A 23,783-nucleotide genomic window follows, 5' to 3' on the forward strand; every position below is an offset into this window, starting at 1 on the left:
TGCACACAGTTTTTGCGTCTTCTTTTTATGACATTCACGAGAAGTTTCGGTTTTAACCGGAAATGATGCAACAAACATTACGTTTTCTAGAATTTCTGGAAACCATTTGTATTCGCCTTTCATCATATGATATGTCAAACTAATTTATATGCGCAATTATGTAAAGAACCCGATTAAGTAAATAATCGCATATTTTACGATCTTATATACATTCCATCAAAATGTCTTTGAATACAGCACACGCAAATGGTGGAGTTCTTATTTACAATGGAGAAATGTGAGTTAATTCATTTAAATGAAATTGTTTCATGACTCCGTTTTTTTTTACTAATTGTTAGATAATTTTTAATATCATTTTAGTAAAATTAAGTAATAATTTAAAAGATTATGTAGTTAAACAGACATTTTTTGGACTGAATAAATTGTCTGTTTACGAGAAGGATGTAGGAATTAATAGCAAACTTCATTAAACTGTTTCTAGAATAATGACACTTATATAAAAATAACTATTTACATTGATATTTATGTAAATGTTTTTATTCATTCATTGATATTTATTTAAATGTTTAAAAGCTTTTTTTCTTCAGTACAAAATGAAAAAGCTAGATATATAGTCATAATTTTAGATGTAGTTACAGATAAATGAATATTTACGGAGATATTCGAGTCAATCATATGTTTCCAAATAGATGCTTTTAGTCCTTCTGAGTCAGTTATTATTACTCCCCATCCCTTGATAGGAAACTGGGTACCTCTCTGAAGGTAAACTTCATGCGATGCATAGGAAAAAGAAAACGACAATATATACCGGTATAGTTTGTTTACGATAAGAACTACCCTCACCACAAAGTCTGAGGCCGTCTGCTGCTATGGAAATTAGAATAGTGCATTTGAGGGAAGGTAGCTTCTCTTCACTCTAGGGATAACACAGAAGACCTAAGAAAAAGATTCCCTTTTCTCACCGACCCCAGCCAAAACCAGTCCTAAACAATGACCCCACACCCCTACTTAATATAGTTGTACCTCGTTACCGCCACGGGTCCAGATGAATGGGTAGGGTAGTTCTTACTTTAGACAAACTGTTAGGCACTAAGCCCAATGAGGAGCTGTAATGTACGCAATTGATCATCTGTCAAGTATCTGAATAAATGTTTTATTTATATGAACACCTAACTTGATTTTTTTTAAAAACCGTCTGTGCTAAATTCAGGTGTAGAAGTGAAAGGAAAGAATTTTCGGTGGGAAAGAACTGAGTTTGCAAGGTTTAGGACAGAATTATGTATTAATCCACGGTTTGAAACAGTCTTGTCTTAAACTATCCAGAACCCTTTTGTTCAAATTATATCAGAATTGAAAAAAAATAATGGGGTGATTTTTGAACAAGAAACGAAATGAAGACAAGTTTTTGTTTTATTAAAAAACTTTATTTTTAATATTGCATTATTTTTCCTTATGCAGAAACATAATTTATCGATATTAAAAGCATATTCTAAGGATAAGGTATTTACTCTTGTTATTCAATGAATTGTGCAGCTTCAAAAGTTACTCTTTTCCTATTATATTATTTTCCATTAATTATTTAAGGTAAATTATGTAAAAAGTATCAAATATATTTAATTATGTGTGCAATGGTTACACTAGGGGTGCACAACCTGCGGCCCGCGGGCCAAATGCGGCCCTTCGACTGCTGAAGTGCGGCCCGCGAGAGCTTCTAAACACAATAAAAAAATTTTAAAAAATAGCAATTTTTAATCGCACTTTTAAGTCATCACGTTTTGACCCAATCAATTTTAACAGATTCTTTAGTAAATGTACGTTTAAGCCGATTTTATCGTAAATATAAATGATTTTTTTTAAGCGGTTATTTCTGATTTTCTACGTGATTTCGAAAACCCGGAATTTTTATTACGATGCAAGTTTCAGATCGCAAATTTAAATAATCACTTTTTGTGCACTTTATTTGTGACGATTTCATCTTAAATCTAAGTGATTTTTTATCTTTTTTTTTTGCAATTCTTTCTTTTTTTCAGCAATTTTTTTTCGACAGTTATTGCTATGCGTTCCCATGTATTATAAAAAATTCCAATTGTTCTATTACGACATACAAATTTTAAATCATGCATTTAACACGCTTTATTTGTGATGAGTTCAGCATAAATATATTTTTTCCCAATTATTTCTATACTTTTCCACATGATTTTGACGATCCTGTTATTTAACTAGTTGTTATTACGACACGTGATTGTTAATCGCGCAATTAAATAATCCGTTTTCGATACGGTATTTCAGTACAGTTTTATCATAAATCCTAGCTATTTTTCCTTCGTTTTTATTTCCTCAACGTTTTTATTTCCGCAGCGAATATGATTTGGTCGAATGTGGTAATGAATTGTGATTTGATCAAAAACCAAATATTCGACAAAAAAAAAAAGAAGAAAAAATCGACTGAACTCCGTACACTTGGGGCCCAATAGCAAAATCTTTTAGCAGCATAGCAACACTGAAACTAAAATTTCAATGCGCAGAATAATATTTCCTGGAAAAACGCATTCATAAATTAACTCTAAAAAATAAGGCCAATCAAGAACGTTTTTGAAAATGTTGAAAAGTGAAACAGAGAACATAAAAATCAATCTTAATTTTCGGAAAAAAAAATTTAAAGCTGAACATCTCAGTTTTTCAATTACCAGAAAAAGCAAAGAAAAAAGAATTAAGTCAACAGAAATGCTATTAAAAATTTCTGCGTTATAAGGAAAATGTTTAAAAAAAGTTTTTTTTTTTATTTAAAGAAAATAAAAAGATAGAAAGTGTTCTTAATTTTTTAAATGAAAATCTTATGCCGAAAATCTCAATTTAAATTTTTCTCATTGCCATAATTTTAGAAGAAAAAAACTTGCTATAAAATAAATTTTGTTATTAACTTTATTAAAAAAAAAAAAAAAAATGCTGAGTCATAATAAAAATACCTAAAAAAAGAAAAACTGTAAAAACAAATTTTTCTTAGTTCCTGAAACAAAATTTTAATACTGAAAATCACACTTTTCTATGTTACTGGTTATTTATATTACAGTACAGGGAAAGAGTGATAATAAATTAATAGTATGAGACTTTCTGTTGAAATGCTGGGTTATAATAAAAACAGCGAAAAATGGAAAAAAATCCTTCTCAATTCTCAAAGTATCGAAAAAATGACAAAATTGACTTGTCTGATTATAATTTAAAAAAAAAAATAATAATATCTATAAACATTCAAAAATAAAAAAATCTTGGAAAAATACCTTTCTAAAACATATTCTGCCGAATATTTGACTGATCATTCAATCAACTGAATTTTTCACAGAATGGCCAAATACTCGTTACATCCCTCCCTAATTTAAATGCAATGTTATTTCAACTTGAGAAATTCATAAAATGGCGGAAAACGTGAATTTTTAAACTGCTCACTGTTTGTAGTTTAGATTTAAATTTTTTATTGCTTAAGTGATCTTTTTCGATAAAAAAAAAGGAAAATGTTTACGATATAAAAAAATCTAATAATTAATTAAATAAAATAATAAAGTACATTACAAAATAAGCATTGAATTTTATTTTGAACTATCACAGTTTTTTTTATTTTAGGCTTTTGTTTAAAACCTATAAATTTTCTTCAATTAAAATATTTAATTTGAATTTATAATACTTAAATATGACTAAACTTTTTCCTACTTTCATTCTGTGGGCATTGCAGTTTTTTTTTATTTATTAGAATTTAATTCTAAAATGAATTTTCGTATTGCATGATATGATAAAAAAAAAAACATTTCTTTTCTTCAATGTTTATTTATTTTGAAAAATCTATTGTTCATATAATAAAAATAGCAAGTTTTTTTTTGTAAAAAAAAAGTATAAATTTTTTTATTTTTGAATGAATTCTAATAATGGAACACTACTAAGTTATTGATATTACTAAGTTTATTGGTAAAAAAAAATGGAACGCTAATGTTTAAATAAACATTACTACATTTGTCATTAACATGTCTAAATACATGTGCGGCCCTTCGTGAGCAAACCTGCTGTGTGAGTGGCCCTTCACTCAAAAAGGTTGTGCACCCCTAGGTTACACATATAATTTTTTTCCTTTTACCAATGTGCAAGGTTTTGGACACTTTAAGACAAGTACAGTTTTAGTCAGTTTAGGACATCCAAAACCGCAACCCTTGGAAAGCATTTCATTTCAGCTTGTGAGGTGGTTTCTAGAAGAAAAGATATTTCACATATGCTGTTATCATTCTTTGCTGAGATAAAGAAAGGTGAAGGATTGATTCTTAGGAAGTAAAATATCTTTACTTATGGTGAAGCAAAAAATTTTCATTCTTAAAAAAAAAAGGAGCATAACAAATTTTTCTTTCAAATTTTGAAAATTGGTGTACTGTATGAAGAGATAGAAAATAAATTTCTTGGGGCATAAATGACTGTCCAGTGCTTACGGAAGTGTCCGCTATGTGGGAAATATATAGTTTGTCTGAAATAAGAACTCCCTCAGACATTCGTCTGGATCTGTGGTGATGACTATGGTAACAAGGTATGACTATTTCAAGTAGGGGTGCAGGGTCACTGTTTTGGAGTGGTTTCAGCTCGGGTCGGAGAGAGAAGGTATTGTTTCCATAGCACCAGACGGCCACAGACTTGGTGGTGGGAGGACTTTTTTAACTTAGACAAACTATACTTAATGGTTTATTCATAGAAGATTCACGGGGAAATAAAAATTTGACCGTAATAAGAGGTGTCCATTTTCTAGGAGTGCCCGTAACACGAGGTTTCACTTTATATGTGTGTATATATAAACTTTTTAATAAAGCTTCTCTAAGCTAATTTTCTCGCTAATGAAAGTTTTTCTTTTCATGCAGAATTTTATTGTATTGTGATGGGGTGGAGTTTATAATTGAAGGAAATGATGTGAAACAGTTTGGAGGTACCAAGAAGGGCAGAATGTATCTAACCACTCACAGGGTTAGTAAGTTAGTCCATTCTTCTTATTATTATATCATCCGATAAATATCTCAATGTATTTCTTTCTTTTTTCTTTCAGATAATTTTTATGAATAAATCTGAGAAAGATGCTCTGCAGTCTTTCAGTTTCCCGTTCTTCTCTTTGTCAGGAGTTGAACTGGAACAACCCCTTTTTGGAGCAAATTACATCAAAGGTGCCGTGACTGCCCAAGCTGGAGGTAACTCTCAGTGTCGCTTGATTCTTCACAAATAAGTTTATAAATACAGTGACCTCTCGCTACTACCATATCCGATACGAAAATAAATCCACCTATTTCGATAATGTTTCGCAGTCCCGACGAACTTTCATATCAATTAATGTTATTCAACTCTCATTATTACAATATTCTCTGAAGTAATAAACCCCTGTGAAACAAATTTTTTTCATCCAAATTTCAAACTTATTTTCTCCATTTATTATTGGTTTTCAAATAATGTAAAAAATCTCATTTTATCATATTTTGCCTTTTTCTTCTGACAAGAAAAAGACTCAGTGCTGACGACCCCCAAGAGCTTTCATTCTTAGAATTACCTCCCTTATCACATTTCTATCTAATTTAATTTCCATCATGTTAAAAGCGGATCATGACCACACGCATCACATTAACACCTGAGAGAATTTTTTTCTGTAGAGGCTGGATGGAACACCCTTAACAAACAGAAATCATTTTTGTACGCACTTGGAATTTAATGCATACTTGTTGGTTGACTTAACTGTCAGAAGAATGAACAAAATTATCGGATTGTTTTTAATAAAAACTGTGAGATTGTTTTATTTCAATTGTTTCTGCAAATTAATATATACATTTATAGTTAATACATATCCTCTTGTGTCCCCATAGTAATAACAAAAAATAGTGTTGTAGAGAGGTTTTACATTATGTGAAATTTTTGTGTTGTAGGAAACTGGACAGGCAGAGCAACATTTAAGTTGAAGTTTTTCTCTGGAGGTGCCATTGAATTTGGTCAAGCAATGGTAAAAGCTGCAAAAATGGGTAAAATAGTTTCTTTGATTTGTTTTGCACTGATTCTCATCCTTTTTTTGTTGTGGCACACTCTTAACGATTTTGAAATTTAACGGCACACAGAGAGAAAAAAATAAACTTAAAAAAAGTTGTTTACTTACCTATAATGCACTTTGTAAATTAGTTTATGATACTAATTTTGAATGTGAAATAAAATATGTACTACAAGAACAACAATACATTTATTAAGGGATTAATTACGAATGAACAGTTATTCTTTTTTTTTGCTGTTTATTAATTTTTAGCTTTTTTTTATAGTTATTAACTATAAGTTATTTTTGCATTCATTGTTATGTTTAGTGATCCCTTGTTAGCTTGTTTTTTTGTTTATTATTAATTGTTAGCTTTCTTTGTTATCCTTTGTTAATTTGTTTTTATAACTATTAATGGCTCAGCTTATTTTAATTGCTAACTTTTATTTCCTTTTGCAAGTAAATATTTTACTTGCTTTCTTTTGTTAATTACTAATTTTAATAGTCATTAAATTTCCTACTTATTTTAAGATTGTCAGAGACAGAACTATCGCCGTCCAAGATGTTCACGTCATTAAAGCGAGGAGAAATTATAAAAAGTATATATATAATATTGTATATAAATGCTTTTCTTTATTTAAACTTTTCATCGAAATCAAAGAAAAAGCATTCTAATTTTTCTAAAATTTGGCAGCAAGCAAAAGTGCCATGGCGCAGTAATTGAGAATCACTGGTCTGGAGACAGTTTTAATTTTATGTTCCCCTATTCCAATAGGATGTTGAAAAAAAGTTGATGTTTCTTTTATATATATATCTATGGATGCAGAAAAAAAGACAAAAATAGAGTTAATATTTATTTCAAGAACTGCAAAGTAGTAATATAAATAAAGAAAATTCTCTTAAATTATGATGAAAATGAGTTAAAGAAAATTTCCTAATGTTGTACATACTAAAGTGTAAAAGATTGAAAATAAAGCTTAACATATAAAATTCTTCCATGGTAGTATAGTGTTGTTTTAAGCTTATGATGATTGAGAAAGTTATGGAAACCACCCATATTTCACAATTTCATGATGGAGTTTTTAAATTTCATGATGGAGTTAGGTTAAATATTCTGTACAAGATGCATCAGGGTGCGTTGAATTTTTAAAAAGTGCTGAAAGGTGCTTATTTTCGATTTTAGTTTTTTAAAAGCCCTTAAAGGTGCTTTTTGCATTCGGTGCTTTTAAAAAGTGTTTAATTTTCCCTTTTTCAAAATGATATTTTTTTTTTTACTATGTGGATTTTCGCTTCGTATTATGCAGAAAGACAATTCACATTGTTCTATCCAACGTTTTCACAATTTATTTAATCCTAATCTATTTCGGCGTATTGTCAGTCCATAGGGAATGAAAACACTTTTTGTTTTACATGATTCAAAATTTCATGATTTTTGACAATCGTCAAAAACAATGCCAAAAGTTTTTTTTTTTATATGATGATTAAAACAAGATAAAACTGTTAATTGTAAAAAACTTGCCAACGCTGCCTAATTATATATTTTTTAAAGTGCTTAAAAATATTTTTTGAGTGCTTAAAAGGTGCTTATTTTTTGTTAAATAATTTGGCTACGCACCCTGTGCATGTGATTTAAACATATCAGTAAAAAAAAAAACAGTTTATCAAATATAGTTTTAAATAAAATATGGAGTAAAATTTTGCAACCTTATATCAGGAATGTCTGAGAAGAAGTGAGGGACATGAGATGAAATATAATTATAAATGACGGAATTACGGCACGCCTCATACACGTTCCTTGTTGGCACCAAAAAGCATTTTGCTGATTTTAAAATATACTTCAAAAAAAAAAATGCTTGACCACCACCCACTCTGTTTAGTATTTATAATTAATTAAATGAAGTGTAATAATTGAAAGAGTTTAGAATGACAGAGCACTACAGGACAACTTTCTGGTGTGTATTGAAAAATGTTTTAATAATGTGATGTCCTTTTGAATTTGTTTAATCCTTAATATATATTTTAATTATCTTCCATGGTTTTGAAAATTAATTATTTGAGCATTGCAACTGATTAGAATCTCAATTTTGTTTTTGAATTATGCATACTTTAAAAATACTTTATTTTATGTTCATTGAGTTTTTCGAGTAATCGAAATGTATTTTTTTGGTTTTTCACTCAGATTTAAGTCAATTTCATTCAAAAAGTCTCCAAAGTTGAGGTTCTAATGTTTGTCTTTAGAATTATATTTAAAATTTCAAAAGAGAATAAAAGATTAATAAATTATATAAAAAAAAATGCTAGGTATTGCCTGACTTCTTTCTTCATTATTTTTATTTTTGAAATTTTTTTTTCATTTAATTAAAAATACATTGATTGCAGCTAGTCAGTACATGCCTCCCCAACCTCCTGCCTATACTCCTCACCAGGGTCCCTATTTTCCTGCTCCACCTCCAGCCTACATGCCACCCGAAGGTGGCGTGAATGGATTCATTCCTCCTACTGATGTCTTTCCAAATGCTCCTCCTGGTGAGTTCAATGAAGTGATCTTTAATTACATTTTAATATGCATGAATGGTTAATTCTGATACTTATGATTAATAGCTCTGTGAATTTTCATTTTTATTGCCAACATTTGCAATAATAGTATTTCTGTTTGAGTTGCTCATGAAGAAGTGAGTTAAGAAGTGGACCCTTGTGGCAGAATCACAGTGAGATTGTCGCAGAATGCTACAGAGTTCTTGCAGAAAGATTTTTCTTTTAAAAAGTAAAAAATTGCAGTTTTATTTTCTACAGAAATTGACACGTCATATTTGAATCGTCAGTAGAATTTTGTGAAGGGACACATTTTAGGAAGTTTAATTTTGTGAAGAGGCAGCCAATCGGCCCAGATTTCCTCATGGATTGACCCCCGATATCTGTCCTGAAATTTTTTTTATTATAATAAATGAACAAATATCTTGCGTTTTTTTAATCCTTTGTTTTTATTTCGTGTTATTTTATTGATGCATTTAATGATAGTTGAAGATAGTTACATAATTTAAGCTTTCCCCCTTTTTTTTCTGCCTGTAGGTTTTTTCCCTCTCGTCTTCACTCTCAATTATCTCCAATTTATCTTTTATTTTATAATAGAAAGTAAAATAAATAGCATTTTTTTTAACATTCTTCAAGTTTTCTCTTATCTAATTTAATCTTTAATATATTCCCTGTCGACGAAATTTGAAGACAGAAAAACTCCTACTTTTTGTATTGTGAATCGTTTTACTTTCCATTATGTTTTATTCCTATTAGTTAAAACATAAATTTTATATTTTAATAAAAAAAATTTCAGAATACTTTTGTTTTAAACACATTTCATTTGTAAAGACATACATTTCTAATGCTTTTCTCTCTATAATGTTTGTTTTAATTTTTTCTTCATAATAAAGGGTCAGACCTCTTTTGTTTATTTTGTTATCAAATTTTCTTTATTTTTTTAAATAAATATGCAGAAAAATATTATTCGTCATTAAGAGGATGATCCTATCCAGTTGTCATTTTATTTTTAGAAACACTATTTTACTTAGTTAATTAAGTGAGATTTTAATTATTATTGAATTCAGAATGCTTATATATTGTAGTTTCTTTTGTGTGATGATTTCGTATTTTTAAAAAGATTTTTTTTTTATGAACTGGTATCTGTGTATAGCAAAGATAATTATAAACTTGCTAAATTTTATGATTTATTATTATAAAGTCTTGCTTTGCCAGGGATCTATTCAGGGAAAATTTACTACCGTTTAACGGTTCCTTCACAAATTCAACTTTAGGAAAAAGCAAGTTGTAAGATTCTCCTCCCCGCCTCTTAAGACTTTGTTTTTGTGTCCTAGTAAGATAAGATAAATACCAGGTTAATTCAGCATATATTAATAGGTAGCACGTGCTTGGTGAGATAGTGCGGTGTTGTAAGTCTAATCGGTCACTTACGCCATATTTTTTAGCAAGCTTTTATTTTGCAGAGTTTTTTTTTTTTTTTTTTTTTAAATTAAATTATCAGGCTATCCCTCTGAAAGTTGAAATTCTTCCATTATTCTAAACATTCAACATTGTTCTAAATTTATTCTAACAGACCTTTATTTATTTATTTTTTGAAAAATGTTTTTCTCTGTGAAACCTTTTTCCATATGACGCTATGGGAAATGTTCTCATAATGAAAATAACTTTTACTGTAAGGACTGTTAAATGCATATTTTTTTTTATTTATTTATTTATTTATTTTGCAAAGCACAAGTTGACATGCATGGACAAGTTGAAATTTAACAATGGACAATGATTTTTATGGATTTTTTAATTTGGATACAATTTTAAGCCCAAATTTTTACAATAGCAAAATCATTTTTGAATATATGGGTAAAGATATATAAAAATTTATCAGTCATAAGTGATTTTTATGTGTAGTGACAATTTTTGGAAATATCTATTTTTGTGTTGATTTTTTAATATAATTTTTCTCATTATGCAGTCGTAATGTAAAAAATTACTGGGATACTTTATCAAAGTATCCCAGTAAACGTAAACAAAGTATCAAAATGTTATTTTAAAAAAATATTTTTTCCTTTTATATTATATATTTTTATTGTCTTTAATGCCCTGCCATTTTTTCTGAGTATTGTGGAGTTTTTAATTGAAATAAAATATGCAATATAATGTGTAAATTACAAACATAAAATTTTTTGTGGTTAACTGTATATAATAGCCACTGTCAGTGATTACTGAGATATTATACTGATTTTTTTTTAAAAATGTGTTTGGAAAATTGAGGAATTTTGTTATTCTATTTATGTAGCTAGCATGTATTTTTACTAAAGTATTTCTGTTAATTTTAAGCAAAATTTCACTAATTAACAAAAATAATTGCAGTCGAACTCGTTTATCTCGAATCTCACTGGAAAGACAAAAAATTTGAGATAAAGAGGTTTCGAGTTATACAAGTACTTTAAAAAATTAAATTTAATTAAGAAATTCTTCCTTTACTTGTTTTTAGTAGAAAAATACAGACATTTCTGTAAATTAATTATACCAAATACATCTATTTACATAAAAAAAACTTTCACATTCATTTAACACTGAAAATATTTTTCAAAGATTTTTGAAGTCTAACCTTCTTTATTTTGATAATTCTTTTAAGCTTAGAAAGAGCAGCAAATCCCCTATAGCCAATATTTTCTTAGGAACCTCTTTTGTTCTCTGACTGTATTGTTTTCTATTGTTCACTTTAAAACTCTTAATTATCCTTTGATCCATTGGTTGCAATTTTGAGGTGAATTTCTATTCCTTCCCTTCTTATCTATGTTGAAAAGCTAACCACCCCTGGCTCATCCACCTCTCACTCACTGCCAGTATTCTTTTCAAGTTAAGGAAGTGCAGGGACAGTGATCGAAATTTCAAGAAACACCCCGACCTGTCCGTCTGTACTTCCTGTGGGTTTACGAAATTAATGTCTGTCTGCAAGCTCTACTGATAAAGAAAGTTATGTTGTTTGGACATTTGTGCTTGATTATTAGAAATTCGAGAAACAAAGGTTTTGAAAAAAAATGTTCAACATAAGCATGGAAAATACATTGATTTTAGACATTTCGAGATAAAAAGGTTCAAATGTATAAAAGTGAAATAAAATTTAGTTCATCTCTAGTTCCCCCCCCTTGCATTGCTAATTCTCAAAGCGGTATAACATAAAAATCGTATATTTTTTTGTTCCTTATTATGCCTGATCACAACATTGTGTTAAACATAGATTTTTCTTAGAAAACCATGTTTCAGTGCCAATTATTACCCTATAAAAAATAAAGTTGATACAAACTTGTGGTTTATTTTAATATCCCCCTCCCCCCGTCAAACTCACATAACATTTCCTATATGTATGTCTAAGTCATATTGCACCCTGCATTTTTCTTGGTGCAAGTTTTTACACTCAGTGTGTCTTTGAAATACCTGAAAAAAAAGAGAAAAATTGTTTTCTGTTAAAATACTAAACTATAATGTTTTATTTGCAGCTAACAGTGTTTATACTATGGATATGCCCCCTCCCTATCCTGGCATCTATCCTCCTCCCTATGCCTATGCTCCAGGTTCAGGAATGTATCCGCAGGCTGCATCTACAGGACTGTTCAATCATCCGGGGGCCCCTCCTCCTCCTGGATTCAATTCTGATGGTGGAGCCACTGCACCTCCTCCTTACGGACACTATCAGGGATCTACTTCAGATCAGGCTCCTCCACTAGGTACTCTATGTAATTTATTCCTTCTAAAGTATCATTAAATATATGTTATTTTTTTGTTTTATATCCATCGTCGAACAGCCATCCCCAATATTGGGTTTACACCTACTAATGTTCGACTCCGTAGACTTGTCATTTTGAACCCAATCCAGAAGACAAGGAAGCTCCTGGATCAGTACCCCCAGAGGTATAATTTGTTATGAGTACATGGAGGACTTTGTGACTCAACAGATTTAACGTGCATCGGTCGCCATTTACAACACGGAGAGTCAATGGCCGGTCTGGGATCGCATCCACAAAACGCTTGCACGTGGGCTGAGTGCCCTACCGACCAGGCTATCCCGGCCAAATAAAATATATGTAATGCCAATATCAGCAAGCTTGTTGTGGGAAACCAAGTGAATTTTAGGCAAAGGGCAGGTTTTCTGACATCTTTTTAGCCACACACGCGTCACAGTTTGTTTTACAGGTAGGGCCCTTTCATACTCCATTCATCCGCAAATTTTAATTTTGACCTAAACCAGGGAGCAAATTAAACTTCAGTTCAGTACCCTCAAAGGTATTGATTTATTATGGGAATTTGGAGAACTTTGTGATCCCATGTGCATCAGTCACCATTTAATGCACAAGAATCCTGCCGAAGGCTAGATTCAAACTCACGTTCCCAACATCTGTGCCATAATTAAAAAATTAATTAGTAGTTTATGTGTTAAAATTAGTTAATAAATATGTGTATATTATTTAAGACATTTAGCGAAAATAGGAGATATTAGGTTTTTCTTTTAAAAAAACTAATTATAGTAGGAGCTATTGGTTTGATGCTTAAGTTACAAGAAGATGAGTCAAGTATAGATGGCAAACTCATTGTTTCACATCATCGGCATGGGTGCTATCGGGTGAAGGAAAAAAAAAAGATTCAGAAGGAAAGCACAAAATATTTTGTACAAATATTTTGAAAATGAATGAAAAAATTAATTTTATTTTTGCAAAGTTCTAATTTTTTATTTGGATATTTCATTGTTACTCTGATGTTAAAGCGAAAAACAAGGGAATCACGACTATAGGTGTGATACACTTATCTTTGCCGACAAGAATGAGTCCAAAAATATTTGAACTCTAAAATATGTTTGAGATGAAATACAGTCAGACCAAAATCCAGTTGAGTTGGTGACCGAAAGAGACCGAAATTTCGGTTCACTCTATCCGTTCTGAAAACAATTTTATCTAATGGTTTCAAACTTTTTTGTTACATATTATTTAAATAAATGACCCATAAAATGAAATACAAAAATGACTGAAAAATAATACGTAGCAACAAAAATGTGTTCACTTTTATTTTTTGTTGCTCTTCGTCTTGTATTGCAAAAAAAATAGTAATTTTTAGCTGAGGAACAAATCCTCCACATCAGACATTTCCCAACTCTCCAATAATTTTTCCCGAACTTAATATTATTCCGCCAGGCATTTGTACACATAAAAATAGTTTCACCAAATTCATCTGCTTTGACTTGAGGCATTTTGTCCAGATACTGGAAGATTGCGTCTTTTTTTAATGCTGAAAAATGAAGTAAACAAGAAACATTGCTACATTCCATGCCATTAAAAATTGGTATATGTATTTTGAAGTAGAAATTTCAAAATTATTGCATAAAAAATGCTGAAAATAAATCAGACAGAAAAAACTATATTTTTTTCTTCTTCACTCTCACCACAAAAAATAACACATAAACATTTCCTTCCCGGAGTTGACTGTATAATCTAATAGAAGGATTATTTATTTGTCTCTAAAAGAAACTTTGTTGTTGTAGATTCAAAATCTGGTTATCCACCACCCATGCAAACCTTCTATCAGCATCCCTATAATCCTCAAACAATGTATGGGCCTCCAACCAACATCAATAATCAACAAAATGGGGTATGTTACACCTTTTCCTATTTTATATGTGTGTGTTTTTGAGGTTTAAAACGGAGAGTTTTTACAATTCTTTCGGATCACTCGAATAAAGTTTATAAAATAGGAGATGAATGGCTTCTCAATGGATTTTTTTTTTTTTAAAAGTCTGCAATTTACTTACTCAGATGTTTTTTAGGGTCGTAAAAGAGCGATGCTTTTTGTCCTAATAATGAAAGAGGTGTTCAATTTAAGATATTCTACCTTCTGTTTCTCCTTGTGATGTAAAAGATGCTAATTTCTTAAATTAGTTTTCTCCAAGTTTTAGTTATTAACTATAATTTTTCCCCCAACAAAACCGTCTTCAATTGGTTTAAGCCATTCACCAATAAAGCAGCCTAAAACCAAAATTGTCTTTGGTACACAATTTAAATTAATATGGGTGAACACTAATCATACCAACACTTAATGTATACCTATTTCTACCATCAAATGACCAAACTTTGTTTCTTGATTGAATGTATGAAATATGGATGTTAGGAAGGAAATAAACTACAAAACTTTATTATAATGAAACAAATTGTATATTGCTAATTTTTATGTATTTAAAAACACAAGGAATAAGAATTTTTAATTCATTGCTCAAAGCATTTTTTACATATGCAAGGTGTTTCTATTGTACATTTTCTTCAAACATATTTCTTCTGATTATTATTATTTCTATAGTTCTTATAATTATAATTCTTATAATTAATATTATTTCGTCTAATAACTTGTGCTGTCTCGATTGTTTCGACATTTTCCTCGGTAAAAACTAGAAGTTAGAAATGAAGTAAAGCTATCAAAATAAAATGTAAGCTACTTACCAAAACATTTAGTGTTTGTCACTTTTTCTGACACAAAAGTGCCTATCTAAAATGTTAGGTACTTTCTTGAAATTTGAATTGACAGTTATTCTGATTGAACTCACTACACACAGCAACTCGTTTAATGCAATATGTTGAACAGGCATCACGTCGTCATTTCTGATCCGATAACCTTATAAATTGTTCTCCTGTTCAAATGACTAGTTGTGGTAGAAATAGGTATAAGACAAGTATTATTCGAAACAAACAAAGTACAAAAAATAATAATTGAATATTAACTGTGTATAATTGTTAGAAAAAGTCATGAAGTGCAAAAATAATAAGACGATAAGCGCATTTTCGGTGCAAAAGTTCTTAAATGGTCATTTGGTATGTTTAGTGTTAAATAAAAGCCAAACGAAATTTTAAAAATAAGCATGTTAGCAAAGACAGTATTTCTTCAGGTGACACACTGCCCTACTAACATGCTGGAACTTTTCTGTGGTCAATGGTTCAACCAAAAACTGACTGTGCCCCCGAGACCCCCTATTGGAAGTCAAAATAAGAATAAAAACACAATACTTTTAAGATTAAAATAAAATAAAAATACAGAGAAACACAATTATATTGCCCTTTCCTGTTATATTTAATTTCAGTTGATTAAAGCTTAGAAACTGTGTTCTGAACTATACCTCATTTGTCTTAATTGTGAGTTGTATTGGTTTGTATAGGGTCTAATTCAAAGTAGGGTAAAAATTAACAATAGCTCATTTGTCTAAATAACAATATTTAAGTATCTTCGCTCCTGTCAAAACCATCATGTGAGTCAAACAGGCATGTTATTTTGACTGTACTAAAATACTTTTCTTTACAGCAAGAACCACCGCCTCCTTACGGGTTTGACAACCACAAGAAAGAACAGTAAATAAGTGGAGATATCTATGTTATTTTGAAAAACTCTCGCCTAAGCTGTGTGTACACTATTATGGGTGCATCAAACGTTTGTAGCTTTCTGTGTATAAGATGTTAATAAATTCTTTATTGTTGTTCCTCGTGATGAGAGAAGAATTCTTTTGCTATGTAAAAGCGATACTGTACTCTGGATTCATATAAATTAAGCATAACTTATCAAATTTTATTTGATTGTTTTCTCACAGTAATGCGTTCAAAAGAACATATATAACCACCCGAGTAGGTCAATAATCAAACAAGTAAATTATTTTTTAGCTGTTTCATTATAAAATATAGAGCATCAGATACTAACTAAAGCTAACAACAAAAAAGAAGATATCCCTATCATACTATACTTAACCACTTTACTCCATCTCAGAAAACAATTCATACTAAAAAGAATGTCTTTCAGATGTCCCTTTACCAGTTAGAACTGAAATTTCATAATTTCTGCCTGTTTTTTCAATGATTCTATTAGTAGACAGTTCATAAGCAGCTGTGTAAGTGGGTCATAAAAAGATAGTTGGTAAACATTTTATCAGTCTCTGAAACTTAAATAATCTCAGCAAATGTCTCTTTTAACGAATTCTCAATTTAAAAGGAGAAAATAGCACCTTACTATATGCTGAGATTCAATTTTATCATCTGCATAGAGCTTTACTATGCATATTTCAATACACAGATCACAAACAAATGAAACAATAACTAAGCAAATCAAAGAATAAATGAATCCACAAAGCATTCAATCAATGAATGAGCACAATAATGCAGTGCAATTGAAAAAACAACAAAAGTGCTTCACTATAGATTCCGAGAAAAGTGGCTGGACAACTATTTTACTTCTATTGCCTATGTTATGAACGCTGAAATAGAATATAAAAAAAAACGATAAAAAAAATTTCCCATGTGTAGCTTACCATACAAATGTGTCAAAAATTTCAAATGTGAATTTTTTACCGCTTGCGTTGATTTTTCAGTTGCACGGCAGAATACTGAACCAAAGATAGTCAGTTAATCAGGAAATGAATGATTGAGAGAGACACTATCAGCTCAGTGAAATAATGGCCCAATAGTGACAAACCTGAATTTTATATTCTCTAAATTATTTATTACCTCATTTTTTTTCAGAAGGGAAAAAAAAAAAAAAAAAATTGTGCACAGGTGAAAGACCACACGCCTTCCAATGAACTGACCTATCTGGATTTTCCTTCTGGCTCGCACGGGGGTGACATAAATATCCTCAGTGGTAGACGACGGATCATGGGTTTAGACCAGAGGTCGCCAAAGTGGTCTATATAGACCCCCAAGGGTCTATTTAACCAAAGCAGGGGTCGATCTGAGACTGGGGGTCGATCCGAATCGGAGGGGTCAATTGTGGGTCAAAAGAAGAAACAGTTCTCAATACGCAAATCACACATACCTAATTAAGTATGTAAAATTTGTGAATTTTTTTTACAATTGACTCAATATCAGTTTCTTTATAAAACATAAATTAATAAACGTATATTTATTGGGGTGAAACAAGTATGTACGTACCACCGCGCAGTGGCACGAACTCAGCGCAGTTTATAAGTCATATGCATATGTGCGCTTGTCCAAATGTCACGTATGACGAGCATTGACGTTACAAATGCAAATATCATACGCAGTTTCAACTATCTTTGCAAACTGTGTTGAATATTTGCAGTGTCATTATTAAAACTTTATAGTTTTAGATAATTAGTTATTGTTTCGATAAAACCATTCGTTTGGTTTAGATATCAATTTTAATTATCAATGCACAAAAAAGAAGGTAAGCATTAATGATATGGATTAGTACAGCCCGCGACAAAACTATAGCACACTTTGTATTTTTTTACGAAAATTACAAAATGGACCAATTTTTGTAAATTTCAATATTAATATATTTTTCATAAAACTATTGTTACACAATGTACTATTACTTTAATAAATGTTTAAAATCATAAAATAAATGTATAAACACAGTATCTAATAGAGTTTTATTTTAATTAACAGAAAATTACTTTTGCGGGGGTCGATGGAAATTTCGAAAAATTATATGGATGGGTGATCGTGTAAAGCTAAGGGTGGCGGCGCTAGTGGTAAAATTGTTCTTTCTAAACTTCCGGGTTACTGCTTCCGATATATTTTTACGCCGCAGATTGAAAAAACGCGCCATCGTATTATTGCATCATATCTTTTGCAGTATTTCACATGTACCGAGTTCTTTCTTTCAGGCTTTAAACTTCAGCATTATCATATTAATATTATAATCATTAGAATATTTTCTAATTAGGCTATCTTAAAAAGATATTTTTGGTAACATTTTATTCAAATGTAGCCAAATAAGGGATAAAATACAAAACATGGCAAACCTTAAGAATAATTCACAATGAGATATTAACTTTCCAAAATTTTGTTTGGCCTTACGACCTCTGAGAATCAATACATTTCTGAAAGCTCTTATGAATGGTACAATTATGTTTAGATTTGAACCCAAATTACAATAAAAAAACTGCATAGAATATTTGGCTTGTTCACGCATCGCCTCGTAGTCATAACATAAGCGGAGGGATACACCGGAAATTTTCTAAATTTCTTCCGGTTTAAGGACGCTTGTTATTGTTTACATTAGACCACCCATCCATAGGGGTCGATAATCAAAAAAGTTTGGCGACCCCTGGTTTAGACCTTCGGACTAACAGGTTTCCCCCTCTATCTGACGCAGATACGGGTTAATTCCATGGAGCTAGGAGTAAGTGGAGAAGACACTCCCATTAGCCCACTCCTTTCAAGGTGAAGCAACCGCGGGAGTTTTCCGCCATCTTACTTGCTGCGTCGTTGTGCGCTCATACATCTTTCTATTTCTAGTTAATCCATGCTTTTTAACGAAGCTTGGAGGGCGGTTTTGAAGGGTTCTTAATTTGATTTAAAGTGTCGAGTTTAGTCTTTTAAGTTAAATAAGAGATCCATCCATCCAAGCTTTCTCCATTTTTTATTTAGCCGTTAGAATTTTCGTATTTCTAACTTTTAGAAAAAAATTTCAACTTGACAGAATTTTTGAAACAAATGGAATTCTTGGTAAAGTTAATATTAGGTCAAGTTCATTTAACAATCACTATGCACTTTTCAAAACAATTTCAAGAAGATAAAAAAGTTTATTATCTAGAAATTTAAAATTTATATTACTCTGATAGTTTTAATTCATAGGTCCATAAAGTCAGGTAACTAATTATTTTAAGAAAAGACAGGAAAAAAAAATATTAGGTAGTTATGAATGTGTTGCATCCATGGAGCTAACTCCAAGCTGAATATAGAAATAAATTGAATACCACAATATTTTTTTATTTTATTTAAACGACTTAAAACTCCTCATGCACCACAAAGTATAGCATGAGGCTTACAGTTGTAAGTAGAAAACACCACAATACCACAATATTGAAAGATGTTTATTGTTAAAGAATGATTTCAGAAAGTGAAATACATAAATTTATACAAATTTCTCTATCTAAAAATAAATCCATACATATGAAGATTTATACTTAGATAGTTTTATGAATACTTAAATAGGACATTTTTAATTGCATACAAAGTAAATCAATTTAAAGAAAAATATGTCAAAATGTTTATTAAAAAAAAGGAAAAATATGTTACAGATTAATAAAATATTATCACAGTATTCTAGTGATTATTTAAAAAAAAAAAATCTTAAACCAGAGCAAAGGCACATTGAAAAATCTAGAAACAGATCCCTAAATATATACATATATTTTGTTTATAAATTGAATATAGCTGCTTTCAAAATTATTAAATTTGAAAGAAAAAAAATTAGCTTAGGGATTAGAAAATTCTATGCATTAAAAAGAAACAATAATAATATATATATACATTGAGAGAGAAACATGTTCAATGCTTTCAATGAAGCTATGTACATTTAATGTATACAACAAAAAGCAACTAACAATTTTCTTAGAGGGGTGCATTGAACTTTATAAATCCAGAAAAAGATTCTTAAATGTAGAGAAAAACACGTTTAATGTTTTCAATGAAGGTATACAACAAAAACATTTAGAAAAAAAAATACTTTAACTTGGAGAGTTTTTAAAACAAAAGTAGATCTATTTCATTTTACAATCGCTATGTATTTATCAATACAACTTAAAAAATATAATTAAATTTATTAAGAATTGTAAAATTTCAACCACCCTGAGAGTTTTATAAGTTCAAACTTAAGAGTTCAAACTTACTAATTATTATACTAGTAAAGGTAGATAAACTTATTACGTTAAGAAAAATTAGAATTTAAAGAACAAGCTCTGAGCGGTTATGAATATGTCACATCCATAGAGCTAACTCATAGCTCAATATAGAAAATAAAATTGAATACCACAATATTGAAAGATGTTTCTTGTTAAAAAAAGAATTTCAGAAAGTGCAATACATAATTTATGTTCATTTCTCTTGCTAAAAATTAGTCTATACAAATCCATATTAATATACCTAAATAATTTATACTATGAAAATTTTATGAATACTTAAAATATGACATTTTTAACTAAGTAAATTAGTTTAAAAAATTTTTGTCAAAATATTTCTTAAAAACAAATAAAAATTGGAGATTGAGAAAATATTATCACAGTATTCTAGTGACTAACTCAAAATATCTTAGCCCTGAGAGCAATAAACAATTTCTTTAAAAAGGTTTAACTTCACAAATCCTTATGTTTCCTTATGTTTAACGTCACAAATACTTTGTTTAGGGATTAGAAAACCCTACGCTTTAATAAAAATTATTATTATTATTTTAGGGGAAATACATTAAATGAAGGTATAGAACAGAAACTATCAATACCTTAACATTAAGCAAAAACTACATCACTATAAAGCTTAGAATAAATGTATATGTAATCATGGAGTACTTTATTATTATCTAATATTACATGCAATCACTTGTATATAATATTAGATTTTTAATAAATTTAAATTTTTTTTATCTATTTCATATTTAGAATGCAATGGGATACTTTCTGGTTTTAAAAAATATCAATTTTCAGATGAATAACTTCGACAGAAATAAATAAAACTACAGCTGAAATTTTTATAAAGTAACATAAAACCTTAAGATGCAAGAAGTCATAATTAAAATAATAAGAAGTCCAAGAAAAAATAATAAGACAAAGTAAGACTACTCGAATAACGAATAAAATAAAAATGATAATAACTGTCCGAACATACGACAATTCAAGCATAAACGAGCTACAACTGCCAATGTTTTGAAGTAAGTAAGATGGCCGACGGTTAATTTCGCGGTTAACATTGCCGAGTTTTCGGCTTCACGAATTTCTGCTAGTGTCTCCTCCATCTACTCCTAGCTCCATGGTTAATTCTATCAAAAAGTTCTCCACGAAAGATAGTGTATCTCAAAGCTTTGATCTAGGAGTTCCTTTAGCTTCTGGATTGGATTCAAAATGAAAAGGCTATGGAGTTGTACATTGATAGTTGTAAACTCAGAATTAGGTCGGTTATAAAATAAAATAAATATTGTTTCTTTCAAAATTATATTTTATAGGTTTTTTTACTTATATATTCTTAGGTTAACTTTATGGTTTAAGTTTTCTTTGTAAAAGTATTTCTAAAGATGTAAAGAAAAGGTGTGCAACAGAGATTGTGTGACATTGAATGAGTTTTCCAGGAAAGATTTATGGGTGAGGAAACTATTAAAAAAAACAAGGGTTGAAGAGGGGAAGGTCAGATTCTCAAAAGTCAAGATATTTAAAATTCGATATTTCAGAAACTATTCAGCAGAACCAAATCATTCAGATTTTCTTATTTGCCCTATGAAATTACAATCTATATATCCTTGCAATCCATCAAATTTTTGTTCCGAATATTATTGAATAAATTTTTTTTTTATTGAAAATTATTTTTTGCGTGATATTATCTTTTCATAATTGAATTATATCATTTTAAGCAAAAAATTTCAATCCTTTTAAAATGTTTTCGAAATATGCAAAAAGTAAAAATAACCATATAAAGAGTCAAAACTTATGATCCCTCTTCTGACTAAACTACCTCCTGTCTGAATTATCCCAGATTGCGGTTAGTTTAGTCCAGTGTTTCCCAAAGTGTGGTACGCGTACCCCCAGGGGTGTTCTGATGTGAAATATCAACAAACGAAAATTTTTAAAACAAAGCTAGCCACGAAAATTTACGATGACGTATTTTTCTATTGGCTATTTTTTGCAGAGTTAACAGTTAATAATGAGTGGCATCAACAGCTAGTTCTGTTTTTTAACTTTAGTGCAATTTTTTATAGTGAAAAATACAAAATTTTTTTTATTAGTGGTACACAAAAGTCATAAGTTTGGGAAACACTGGTTTAGGGTAAGGAATCCGTCCTAGAAAAGGTGGTCTTGTGCATGATGTCTTAACTTAAAATATTGTTTGCACTGACTAATTAGCATATCTGAAGTTACCCCCTTCTAACCGCCCAGTGTTCTAATAGAAAATCCGATAATTAAATCAAAAACTAATCAAGATATTTAGTTTTTCTTTGAGCACCGTACAAACACGATTTTCCGGGAAGCTGAAGTAAGATTTCTTTTTCCCTACAAATATTTGCCAAAACCCGGGCTCAATAGCTCTTTATTCGTCTAATTTATTTAAACGTTTATTTTTAACTTCAATGGGGTTTTTATTTATATATTTTTTGTATAAAGTTTTATAAACCTGTATTATAAACCTTAGTTATAGTTTTATAAACCTTAGAGAATATCTAATCTTTCCCAAAAAGCAATAATCAAATCCATTTTATTATTATTACACTAGGTCATTTCTTCATAAATATTACAATCTCTTCATGAGAAGTGTTATTAAGAACGATTTTAGATAGAGAATGAAAGAAAACCAATCGGTGAATAATTGCGTAAACAACCGAGTCAGCAATGAATTTGTTTATGGGCGAGTTATGGCATGTAATTTTTTTTGTCACACTAGAGTTGCACAATGGGCTGGGCAAACACCCCGATCCGACACCATGCCATTACAAGTGGCCCGACAACTTGCGTGTGAATTCTAGCACTTTACAGTAGAACTGCTTAATGAAGACATTCGGTTCATACACAGGCTAATTAAAGTGGTCATCACCCATCCGTTTACTGACCACAGTCATCAGTGATGTTCTAGTGGGGAAACACGTTTTTACGATCGGTCCACTGAAGGGCATTTTAATGACAATAATCGGTGAATGAGTTGATAAATGCATAAAATTTTTTAACTTTATAAATTGAGTCATCGACAAAGCATTTTGATTTTTTAACAAAATAGTTGAAACATCTCACTTGCACCGGAAGAGTATTAAAAATGCAATGAAACTTATCCAAACCGAATGAAAATTATAGAATTTAAAAAACTTTGTTTGGAAAAGCTCATTAAATACAGGTTCTCATTTATACGAGTTATATTGAGGAGCAAAAGTTTAATCTGTCTCCGGAGATACAAAAAACTTTCCCGATTAATATTAGTAATTATATTTATTTGTATAACTTGTTTTTAAATTTGCTTTATAAAGTTTAAAAACAAGCATTTTGAAATATCAAAATATTTACTCCTTTTGTTATTACAGACTATTTTAACATTTCTTATTTAATTTGTAAAAACTTTTAAAAAAACTAAATAAATGTATTGTATTTTCTTATTTTAGACTATGGCTGGGAAATTATTTTTTTAAAAAAAGGACAAAAAATTATTTCTGTTCTAATTGTTTTTTATGCACGTTTCTTAAATCAACATATTTTAATATAACCCTCGTTGAACAG

At 29.9% G+C, this 23,783-nt stretch overlaps 2 protein-coding genes across 3 annotated transcripts in view; one reads left to right on the plus strand and one right to left on the minus strand.

The window, feature by feature from the left end:
- LOC107449489 (non-POU domain-containing octamer-binding protein) overlaps positions 1 to 23,783 on the minus strand; it is a 157,124-nt gene that overhangs the window by 45,568 nt on the left and 87,773 nt on the right. The window lies entirely within an intron of this gene.
- LOC107449559 (WW domain binding protein 2) lies at positions 42 to 16,072 on the plus strand. 2 transcript variants are annotated; one of them, XM_016065116.4, is made up of 8 exons: positions 42 to 277; positions 4,887 to 4,989; positions 5,069 to 5,207; positions 5,931 to 6,023; positions 8,405 to 8,551; positions 12,055 to 12,282; positions 14,088 to 14,194; positions 15,890 to 16,072. In XM_016065116.4, the coding sequence occupies exons 1-8, from the start codon at positions 222 to 224 to the stop codon at positions 15,938 to 15,940; spliced, it is 924 nt and encodes a 307-aa protein (XP_015920602.1). In that variant the 5' UTR covers positions 42 to 221; the 3' UTR covers positions 15,941 to 16,072. The 2 variants fall into 2 exon arrangements, with proteins under 2 accessions (XP_015920602.1, XP_042907364.1); XM_043051430.3 differs by lacking the exon at positions 14,088 to 14,194 and having other exon boundaries at positions 49 to 277.

The sequence above is a fragment of the Parasteatoda tepidariorum genome, chromosome 5, assembly GCF_982258835.1.
Source record: "Parasteatoda tepidariorum strain Cologne lab strain chromosome 5, Ptep-v5.0, whole genome shotgun sequence".
Taxonomy (NCBI): Eukaryota; Metazoa; Arthropoda; class Arachnida; order Araneae; family Theridiidae; genus Parasteatoda; species Parasteatoda tepidariorum.

Bases quoted from the DNA above. Each gene is read 5' to 3' on its own strand.
- LOC107449559 (XM_016065116.4), top strand. From the start codon at position 222: ATGTCTTTGAATACAGCACACGCAAATGGTGGAGTTCTTATTTACAAT. The intron at 278-4,886 runs GTGAGTTAATTC...CTTTTCATGCAG, and splicing joins CTTATTTACAATGGAGAAAT to AATTTTATTGTATTGTGATG. The intron at 14,195-15,889 runs GTATGTTACACC...TTTTCTTTACAG, and splicing joins TCAATAATCAACAAAATGGG to CAAGAACCACCGCCTCCTTA.